Here is an 11,371-nt window from a genome sequence, read left to right as displayed (position 1 = left end):
GATCTCAAAACATTCCAAAGGTGGCTAATACCATTTTGTATTTCTGTGTTCGTAATTTTACAGATGAGGAGTAGAAGGCCAAATAGTTGAATCTGCCTTTGACCCCTGGTCACACAGGAAATCAGTGCCAGCCCACCTTACTTTCAGCCTGAGGATGTCTTTAACTGTGCTTCCTATGGCTTCTGTAACACAAAGTAATGCTATAGTCATTAAGGCTGCTTAGAATGATATAGTTTCTTTTGCTAAAAGCAGAGTAGCACTGTTGCAAGTCAGCAGTCCATACGCTCTTAGTTGTATTCTGGAACTCCTTTTCAAAATCATTCCCTGATGTTTGACTGTTCTGTTGAAGCTATTTTTAAAGAGAACAACAGCCCTTTCAGTGTAAAGAACAAAATGGGCTTTCTGTAGAAACAGCTGTGGATTGATTTTCAAGCACCATTTTTTGTGGGTTTTTTTTGTTGTTATTAAACAGAAATGCAGCTGTCATTAAAATCCAAAAACTACAGCCAGTACCTGTATTTCACAAGTAGAAGTCTAGGGTTTGTTTGGTTTTTTAAATACTATTTTTGAAATAAAAATGTGTTTGTATTTACCGGGAGTTTATTTGTTACTCACAAAACCAGGACTGACCAGGGACATGCCCTCACTTGCACTATTGTGCTCCTCAGGGCTGCCTTTTCTGTACAGGTATTTTGCTGGAGTCACAGGATAGGATGAGAAAGATTCCGCTATGAGCAATGGAAGTGATTTGAAGTATTGAGAAAATGCCTCACAACTAGATGCTGAAAGAGGACTAATAAGAAAGGAAACAAAGAGTGATATGTAAAACATTTTAAAATAATGTATGATACAGAACAGATCATCTAGGAACATTCCTTCTGACACACAAGCAGTGATACACTGAAAAAAATTGAAAGGTGGGAAATTGAAGCGGATAAAAGTGAATATTTAGCTGCAGCTAATGTATTAGCAGGATCAAAAGTGGTCTGTACAGCTATATGGATAACAAAAATGTGGAAATTCCATGGAAATAGTCTAGAAGATCAACGATTAGGAATAGCCTTGATGTAATGTACAAGAACTGTATGTTAAAAATAAACCATGTTTGTGAGGATGTATACTCTTATGCTTTGTGATATAATAAACCTCTCCTGTTAAAACTTTATAGATAATTTCTCTGGATGCATGTGATTTTACAGTGCTTACAAGAAGGCTTCCTACAGTGAGCTTCAGGGTAGTGAAGGTTGTCAGATAATGTGTATTGGACAGGAAGGACTTCTGATTTGATTTCTGTGGCACTGAAGCAAAATACATGGTTTTGACAGGAAGAGAACATGTCAGAGATGGATTTTTTTTTTTTTTTAATTAACCTTAGTCTTTAAGACTAATTTGGGGGGGGGGGTGTACATGTGTGGTATTTAGTCATCATGTAATTCATATTAATGGAGTCTTTACGTGTTCTTAATTGGACATCAGTTTAAGATCACTGGGGTATGTAAGCCTAAATTTTTGTAAAATAGATGAAAGTTGTAACAGATGGGAATAACGTAGTCTTAATACACTTTAATGACCATGTTGACATTGGACTGCTAGCTTTTAAGTGTATTTGAAAAGTTGCTAAAGATTCTAAACTTTTTGCTTTGTGTGAAGCTTGTAAATGATCTGGGATCCATCACCCCAAGCAAAGAGTTGCTTTTCTTTAGGATTGTAATGTATAGTGGAATGGCTACCCTGATGTTTTGGAAAACGCAGTACTGGGATTTCATAAGGATTTACAGCATCCAAAACGTCATAAACACATTGTATGCGAGAGGTGCCTCCACTAGGAAGGTTGTAGACAACATAGAGTGTGTTGCATGCCATGAAAGCTGCTTCAGCATCCTTGCTATTGCATGATGTGTCCCAAGTGTACTCTATTGCCATTGTTATGTGGTTGATTTTAGTAATTACAATGTTTCCTCCAGTCTCTGGTTCTGCATGGATTGCCCAGAGCCCTTGCTCATCAATGGCAAGATCTATTTTTGTAGACGGAGAAAGCTTATAGGCAGGAATCCTTCCAGCCCCTGGCAGTAGCATCTGGTCAGTTATATTTCTTTTCTGGATATTGAATTTAATTATCTCATTTAAGGAGCCATATCTGTGATAGAACAGGAAACCCTTATATATGATGTGGCCAGTTCCTTCCCAGGGAAATGGCAAGGTGACTCTGCGAGCTTTTAGTGTATGATTGCTTTCCATGAATGTCATGATATTTGCAAATTCCAAAATAACATTATTTACAGAACCATTTAATAAATAAATCTTTGTATGCTTTTTGCCAGGATCTTTCATCCAAGAGCCATGCTTATCTCCAGTCTTCTTAACTACCTTTAGGGACTTAATGCCTGCAAGCCTGTGGTCACAACCTGCAAGGAAACACCCAAAGACAAAAAAAAAATATTAGAATATCTGTGAATTTTCTAGTTTCCTCTCTTTGAATTACTTAGTTTCCTTTTAATCCAACTATAAGGCCAGGGTCAATATATCAGTAAAGGTATCAGCAGAGTGACTATGGTAGGTAGTGTTGAAGCTAATTTTATATGATACATTCAGCGTCTCCTGCTAAGGAAACTGCATATCTTCAGCTACACATAGTGTGTTGTTTTCTGCTCTATTAGACCATTGTTCTCCAAAAGGGATTCTATTTGTGTACCTGAGAGGAGACCAAGAGCACAGTTAGTGATTCTATGATTATTCTTGCCAGTTCTTTTACAGGGCTGTAAGTTTTACTTCAGAGAAGTGACTTCTGTTTTAGATCAACACAGTCAAAGAATCAAATTTATTTCTTATTGAAGGCATACAAATTAAAATCCATTTTCCTGATACGCCATGTGTATAGTATTTTTGTTTCAGGAATTCTCTTATCCTCTGTTAGCCTCTTTTTTTGCATTTAAAATATAAAGACAAATAAAAATAGATCGTCATAGCAGAAAGACAAAACACTAAGTTATCTTGCCATTCACCTTCCCACCACCTGCAGCACAAAGGAACTAGAACAAATATATAGATCACAAAATCAGGAATTCCCATACATTAAAGTGGTCTTTAAATGAACTGGTATGATGTCTGTGTTATCAGTTCTTATGCTAGAAGCATGGCTGGTGGAATTACATAGTTGTTTACCTCACTGTAGGGATAAAATTGGCACCGGCAGGGAGCGAGTCAGAGTTTTGGCTTCATTACATTTTGTATGCGCTTCGCACAGATCTTTAAGACCAAAAAGCACCAAGCTTGTGAAGACTCAGGCATTTAGACACTAAGATCTTTATCAAGTACCATCCTTTCCAGGAAAAACTCTACTGCAAAGCATATTAACAAGCTTGTTTACCAAAGGCAGTCATAAATTACAAGGCACACTATTTGAAGTTTAAAGAACTGCCTTTAGTGGAGTGAAGCCATTTTAGTAAACAGAACAAACAAAGCCCTAAGGCAGGAACTTCTGGCAGTAGATGAAATGGAGAAAGCAAAACCAGCCTCCCTATTTGGCCTGATATGAACCTATTGAAGTCAGTAGGCAAGATTCCAGTTGCCTGCAGAAAGCAACCTTTATGTCCTTTGTGTGTACTGATACCCTCTAACCAAGGCATTTGGATATTGCTGCTACAGCATGGATTTTTTCCTTGGAAGTCCTCACTCTGGATGCACCTTCCCTGAGCAAGCCACAATAGCTTTCCCAAAACTAATGTTTATTTATTAGACAGATTCTAAAAACTTAAAACTGTTGAATCCAAATACCTAGCGAGCCTTAGCAACATCTTCCTCTGCAGGAGAAATAACCAGATTACTATCTGAAATCTATGAATAATGTCTCTCTTCTTGAGAAGATTTTTAACTCTCCTTGGCTTTCATAACAGCTTGGAGGAAGGCTGAGAAACTGAGACATTCAGAGTGAGCAAAAAGTTTACCAAAATTTTTCCACATTCTCCACAATGATACCTTCAAAGCCCACTGTTTCTTATCATACCCCAAAATGTGCAGAAGATAATTTCCTGTTTCCCACCCAAAGCAGGATGAGGTATCAACTACTGCATGTAAAAACAGTGATTCTCCTTGATTGTTATTTGCAAGTCTGTGTGAACTCGAACCAAAACCAGTAACAAAGTTGGACTTAAAAAAACATTTTTTTGCTAGAGTTTTGGAGCAACTCAGCAAAAATAATCGTAACTTCCGGTTAATATACGATAGCATAGAAGCAGAGCTGCTATTTGCTAGAATTGAGGGTCTTGCTACTTTTTCTAAGTGCTGTAAGACGTACACAGGGTCTAGTTTTGCCATCAACTTCAACAGGACAAGCATCTGACCAGTATTGACAAAAGTAAAGTTGCTATGAACTGCTGCAATAAAATTAAAAGTAGTAATTTCCAACAAGGGAAAAAGGAAGTAATTTTTTCCCCTCTGAAACTCTCAGAAAGATATAATTCTCAATAATTACCACAGTCAGTTTAAAAATCCCAAAATTTCTCTGCCTCTCAAAAAAATGCCTAATGTTCGAAAAATCTATGTATGGAAAAAAGAAATCTTGATATTCAGAGTACTCAGTTGTGGTGTAGGATTAGAGCTTAGAAGCAGAATAGGTGATTGCTTCTGTTACCATCTGCCTTAATACTCTTTTGCTGGAAAAGTTCAAGGAACAAATTGTAAACTTATTTGTAAAATTAAATCAGTCTAATTCTGTTGAAGTTAGTGGAATTGTATAACTGATGATGCTAAAGATCTTTCACCTGGCTTTTTTAAAAATGGCATTTTATATTTCTTATTGTTTATTTTTCATTTCTTACTACTTTTGAATGAAAAGGAAACCAACTACAAATGTCTACAATATGTAATTTACATCTATAACTCAACTTTCTTAAGGTAAAGATACTTATAAAACTTAATTTGTTTAAAAAAAGGTATAGATTGTGTATATATTCTTCATACTAGGTACCTTAACACTTAATTTTCAAATCAGAACTGAGCTTTGCTTGCAGCTAAGCCAGTGTGCTCTCTTGATAAAGTACATGGAGGGGAGAGGGAGAGAAAGAATAACAGAGGAGGACAGTAAAACAGATGCAAATTGTAGAAGTCAGTTAAGTCTTTTTATTAACTTGTGAGTTCACTTCTGAGTTGAGATTTTGACCCCTGCCCACTCCAAAAAACAAAGACCACCATTAATTCCTTGGTATAGCTGCAATACTCAGAAATGCACTGGCATTTTTTCTGGGACTTTGCAAAAGCATACCTTCACAGGTTTTTTAAATGACTTTATAATAAAAAGCAGCTTCCAAAGAATCAATTTGATATGCAGTAGAGTATCTGCAAAATAAATGTTTGAATTGTACTTTCTTCCCTCCTTCTCCCATACCTTTTTTGTAGTGTGGTTGTTTTTGGTTTTTTTTAAGTCTAGCATTTACACAGCCAAAACCCCATGTGATTATCTGTGGTATTCACATAACTTGTGAAAATCTGTTATCCCTATATCAGCATGCATGCTTTGGCTAGGGGACTGGCTCGTTCACATCAAAGTTCTGAAAAGTAAACTGTTCTTACTTGCATTAAGCATGAGTTTAAGTTTCTTCTTTTCTTCTGCTTCTTCAAATAACTGCTGTTTCACCAGGTCTTCATGTACTTCTGTACATGTATTAGAATCTGTGACAGATCCAAAATAGTCAATGTCCCTTTGTACTCGTTCAATTCTTGTTAGCAAATTCTCTACTCCACTTTTAACCTCAGCCTTGTACTTGTTCAGTCCTGCCAGGCGTGACAGTACCATCTTTGAAAAGTCTCGGAATTCTTCCACGTAATCCCGTATGTCTTGGTTGCATTTTTCCAGCCTCTTCTTGAGTTAGAACACAGGAAGAAAATACATGGATTTATGTGTATATTCTGTATAGATTACAACCTCATTCATGGTTACTTTAAAAACTGTGCTATTCTGTCCTTTCCGGTCCCCCTGCCCCCCATCTATTTCAAACTGATGGTCTGTTGCTGTATATCGACGTGAAGAGGACATATTAGACTAGCACTAGCACTCACAGTTCTGGACAAAAATACACTTTTTTTTTTTTCTTGATGTGGTTACTGACAACCAGATGCTTTGTTTTGCTGCATAAAGAGGGAAAAGCGCTCTGGCGGAAACAGCCAGAGATACTTAAGGGCATGTGATCTCTGATTACTTGCTTTCCAGAAACTTTTTAGAACTCCTTCTGTAGGACCACTGGTGAAGCAGTCTCAAAAAGTTTTCTGCAGGAAATCTACAACTGTGAACATTTCACATAAGTACACCTCTTCTGGCCAAGGCAGTATCTAGTGTGGCTATTTTTCATCCATTTAAAATGGCAAATGGAAATACTGACATCTCTACATTTGAGAAGGTTGGGGTTTTTTTGTCAAATTGTTGGCTGTATTTAAAAAAAAAAATACAGATGTTTCTTTACACCTAGATTCAAATTATCAACATTTTTAAAGGTGAGGAAAGTGATTTCTCTGTTGTAATGCAGCTGCTTCTGTAAAGGTCATAGATGGCCTGAAAATAGAAGCCCAACTGCCACTTTGGGAAGATGAGGAAATTGAGCCAGTATTTAAGCCCAAACACACAATCGTGGTAGATCTAACTGCTAGACTGGATGTTCTGATTTGGTGTTTTATGCACAGATTTCAGGTGTTTTGTTTTAAGGTGGTGTTTGACTAGGGAATGTCTGAGTTTACTGAATGATTAGTGCAGTATGCATGTGTTCTCTGTAAACTTGGTGGTGGTGGTTTGTTTGTTTGTTTTGCGAGGTGTGGTTTTTGTGTGTGCTCCCTGCCCCGCCCCCCCCCCCCCCCCCCCCCCCCCCCCCCCCCCCCATTTATACTGACCATAAGTCCCCAGGAAGCTGTTTAATTACTTTCTACAAAAAGTTTATTTCAAATGTTTTCAAGTGTTCTCTTCAATATCTGCCTCACCCTTTTTCCTGTTCTTTGCTTGGTGCCCCTTGCACCAAATGCCACAGGCGGAATTGCATCATTTTTAATGGGTGCCAAATGAATGGAAATTACCACATGAAGTAATTCCTATAGTGGCTAAGAAAATTTAAATCTCAGTCTACACAATGGGAACAGAATACCAGGCTAATCCTTCAGTTCCTTCTGTGTTGTGAAGTTAAGACCAGTGAGAGCTTTGTACAAAAAGGGAATGCGAGATCAAACAAGTTAAAGCTTCTCTAAAAGTCTGCCAATGCAAGTCAGGAGCCAAGGATATGTTAATGTTTTAAGATAAACTATGATTACAGCATGCCAATACTGAAAAGGTATTTTGCAGTACTGGTAGTTTTTTACTGCAGAAAAAGAAGCAGGTACTGGTACTTTTATATAATTAATTGAAAGCAAATACCTATTTCAGTCTCCCAGCTGTAAGGGGATTATTTCAACTCCTAGTTAAAAGTGCAGATACACTGCTAGTTTACACAAATGTGTCTTAAACTACTTTTCCAGGTAGCCTCATCTGTACATAGGAAAAATACCTGATAGATTTCTATCTCCTTGTTAATACTTGACAGCACTTCTACTGGTGAGAATATAGTTATACTGTTCCCTAGGATGGACTGTGACATCTACTATAAACATTTGCATATTTAGCTACATTCACTGATGTCGTAAAAAAATACAAGTGATAATAGAATAAAAAATAACATTATGAAATTATATCCTGCAATAAATAATGATGGGGTAATTAGGAATCGTTATAGTTAAAGGTTTAGCTACAGTTTTACTTATTTATTTGAAAAGCTGAAAATTTATCTTCCTGATGTTGTTTATCATACAAACTGTTCTGTGTTCACACACATAGAACATTCATACCTTTTCAAACCTCTTTGCAGTTAGGCAGTATTACAGAATGATACAGCTAGCACATACCTCTAAAGATAGGAAACGCCAGTCGATGTAGTTCATCAGAGCTGCATCTTGCATCATATATTGCGCCGCTCCCATGACGCTTGTGAGGAATGGAACTAATAAAAATCGGAGTTGCAAGACTACCATTGTTTTGTAAAATTTTGAAGCAAAATAGTAGTGAATTAATTGTGTGTGTGTGTGTGTGGAGGGCAATCCCAAACACTACTGCCGGTCCAGGGTTAAATGAAATTTAACAGTTGTCTGATGCCGTGATTTGAAGAAGTAATACTAAAAATTACTAAAAAGTTAAAAATACTGTGGCTGCAAGTATTAAAAAGACTTAAGATGGCTGTTGCAGTTTATCATTAAAAAAATTAAGTTGTGGAAGAGGAACTGAATGTGTTTATTTCTAGAAGCCAGATGACTGCTTTCCAGTTTGTGATCCTGTGATCAATCCCAGATGTTCAGTACTGAGTCACATGAAGCTTGTAGGCCAAATTTTATTACATACAAATAAAAATAATTTATTTTCACTCCTTTCTCCTCCCATCTACTTTCCCGTGTGACCAACACTGTGCGCTATTGTCCTGGTTTTGGCTGGGACAGAGTTAACTTTCTTTTTAGTAGCTGGTACAGTGCTGTGTTTTGGATTTAGTGTGAGAATCATGTTGATAACACTCTGATGTTTTAGTTGTTGCTAAGTAGCGCTTATCTTAAGCCAAGGACTTTTCAGTCTCCTGTGCTCTGCCAGCAAGCAGGTGTGCAAGAAGCTGGGAGGGAGCAGAGCCGGGGCAGCTGACCTGAACTAGCCAAAGGGGTATTCCATACCATGGAACGTCATGCCCAGTATATAAACAGGGGGGAGTTGGCCGGGAGGGGCGGATCGCGGTTCGGGAACTAACAGGGCATTGGTCAGCGGGTGGTGAGCAATTGCATTGTGCATCACTGGTTTCCCCCCCCCCCTTCCTTTTTTTTTTTGTTTTTTTTTTTGTTGTATTCCTTTTCATTACTATTATTATTATATTTCATTATTACTATTGTTAGTATTATATTTTACTTTAGTTATTAAACTGTTCTTATCTCAACCCACGAGTTTCACTTTTTTTTTCCTTTGCTTTCCTCCTCCTCACCCCACTGGGAGGGGGAGGGGGAAACGGCTGCGTGGTGCTGAGTTGCTGACTGGGGTTAAACCACGACAGCTATGTACTTGGTGTAAGTCAGCATAGATCCAAAGTCAGTGGAGCACTGGTCATTCTTTCACAGGAAGATCTGATACATAATGTCTCTAGTTATTTCAACACCCACAGCTGTTACTGTAAAACAAGTTAAAGCAATTGTTTTCACTTTCACTATTCAGCCTGTTTACAGTAGGACTGAAAACCATAGATAAAATTATTTAAAAAAAAAATCTTTTTCCTTTCCCTTCCCCTCTTCTCTTGCCAGTACTTTTCCACCTAAAATCAATATCCTTAACAGTTCTGTGTCAATTTAGTGGAGTCCTTGATAGGTCTCTTCTTTCAGAACAATAATTCTACTTAGATGACTTAAAAATTAATTATGATTAGCTTACATCAGTCTATTGCATTTGATGCAATTTTTATTTACTCTTTATCATAATTTCCATGACTGAATGCCTTGTATGGAAATATAAGTGGCTATGCTAATATTGTATTGGCTAGAAAACGCATGTGTTAGGATGTTAGAAAGCTCCCTTTGTCTCTGAAGCTGTCCTGGTTTAACCCCAGCCAGTAACTAAGCACCATGCAGCCGCTCGCTGACTCCTCCGCACTCCCAGGGGGATGGGAAGGAGAATCGGAAAAAAAGTAAAACTTGTGAGTTGAGATAAGAACAGTTTAATGACTAAAATAAAATAAAATGTAATACTAACAATAATAATAAAAAATATAATAATAATAATAGTAATGAAAAGGAATATAACAAAAAGAGAGAGAAATAAAACCCAAGAAAAGACAAGTGATGCACAATGCAATTGCTCACCACCCGCTGACTGATGCCCAAGCAGAGATCTGCCCCTCCCAGCCAACTCCCCCCAGTTTATATACTGAGCATGATGTTCCATGGTATGGAATACCCTTTGGCTAGTTCGGGTCAGTTGTCCCGGCTATGCTCCCTCCCAGCTTCTTGCACACCTGCTTGCTGGCAGAGCATGGGAAACTGAAAAGTCCTTAACTTCGGATAAGCACTACTTAGCAACAACTAAAACATCGGAGTGTTATCAACATGATTCTCACACTAAATCCAAAACACAGCACTGTACCAGCTACTAAGAAGAAAATTAACTCTATCCCACCTGAACCAAGACAGAAACCAAACTGGATGTCTCTGTTTCTTTTTATCAGAATTCTCCACCTCTTCACTTCCCCCCCCCCCCCCATTTTTCTTTCTCTACAGTTTTTTTTCTCACATTTACACAGCTTTCCTTTTCTTTCTGACTGCCTTGTGTGTAAGCATGTGACTTGTGACAGAATTCATGAAAATGCGTTGCAGCAGGCAGATTTTTACCTGCATTTGCTTGATTGTTGCGAGGTACGGTTATGCGTCTTTACAGGCAAATTTCACAGAAGTGCACAGTTAAGTATTTTTTCTTTTAATATTGCTTTATCCTAAGAGGCGTAAACGATTTGCCAGTTCCTATTTACAGGCAAAGTCAATGATGCACAGAGAGGCTAATACTTGGTTCTCCACTGCAGTGTTATTTCACTTTACTCCAGAACTTCTGCCTGGGAGGATGGAAAGCTTACCTGCTTGGATCCTTGAAGAATTATGCACTGAGAACAGACACCCTAGGAAGTGTATAGTCATCCTTGATTATGTCCTATGGAACATCTTGACAAAGTGCACTCACTGTCTTCTTTTCCACAAAATAATCAGCTTCAGCACTGGGGAAGAACACAGAAAAACTATCCCTTTTCTAACCTCCTAGGTGAACCTGGAATCCTTCAGAGTTGTTCTCTGAGTTTAGTATGTCTATCACAATAATCTAAGGTAATGGTCAGGGGATGAAGACTATAGGATTCAATAGATTAATTTCTTTATTTAGTGGAGGGAGAAATTGCGTATCTGTGTAAAACAAAATCTATCATGGTTTGCCTGCAGTTTGGAACATGCTTGACTTAAGTTATGACTGCAAGTCCTGTCTTAAGGTAATATGAAGTAGCAACTTAACTTTATGACTTTTAATATTCATTTTCATTGCAGTCTGTAGTCTAAGTTGCCATCTGAAATAAGGCAGTAGTCTCTTTGGAGAGTTTTGCAGGAGTATGTCAGAGCATCAGTCTGAATTCTTCAGACTTCACTAGGTGAACAATACCATTTATCAGTTTCAGAGCAACCTTATTTCTGTTTGAATCCAGACCACCTAAGCAAATAAAATACCCTAAGCAAAATATTATAAACTTACTATCAAGAAAGCATACTTAAAAGTCAGGATATAGATATATAATTTCTTTCCTTCATC

The 11,371-nt window shown here is 37.7% G+C and overlaps 1 protein-coding gene across 2 annotated transcripts; it reads right to left on the bottom strand.

Annotated features, from left to right (window-relative positions):
* Positions 1-1,450: 1,450 nt before the first annotated feature.
* OLFML1 (olfactomedin like 1) lies at positions 1,451-8,219 on the bottom strand. 2 transcript variants are annotated; one of them, XM_050898091.1, is made up of 3 exons: positions 7,915-8,219; positions 5,569-5,857; positions 1,451-2,405 (listed from the first exon to the last, which is right to left on the bottom strand). In XM_050898091.1, exons 1-3 carry the CDS (start codon positions 8,038-8,040, stop codon positions 1,627-1,629), a joined length of 1,194 nt encoding a protein of 397 aa, XP_050754048.1. In that variant the 5' UTR covers positions 8,041-8,219; the 3' UTR covers positions 1,451-1,626. The 2 variants fall into 2 exon arrangements, with proteins under 2 accessions (XP_050754048.1, XP_050754049.1); XM_050898092.1 differs by having other exon boundaries at positions 5,569-5,854.
* Between the last annotated feature and the right edge of the window lie 3,152 nt (positions 8,220-11,371).

Source organism: Gymnogyps californianus, chromosome 5 (assembly GCF_018139145.2).
Source record: "Gymnogyps californianus isolate 813 chromosome 5, ASM1813914v2, whole genome shotgun sequence".
NCBI classification, from domain to species: Eukaryota; Metazoa; Chordata; class Aves; order Accipitriformes; family Cathartidae; genus Gymnogyps; species Gymnogyps californianus.
This window is presented reverse-complemented; position numbering and strand designations above follow the sequence as displayed.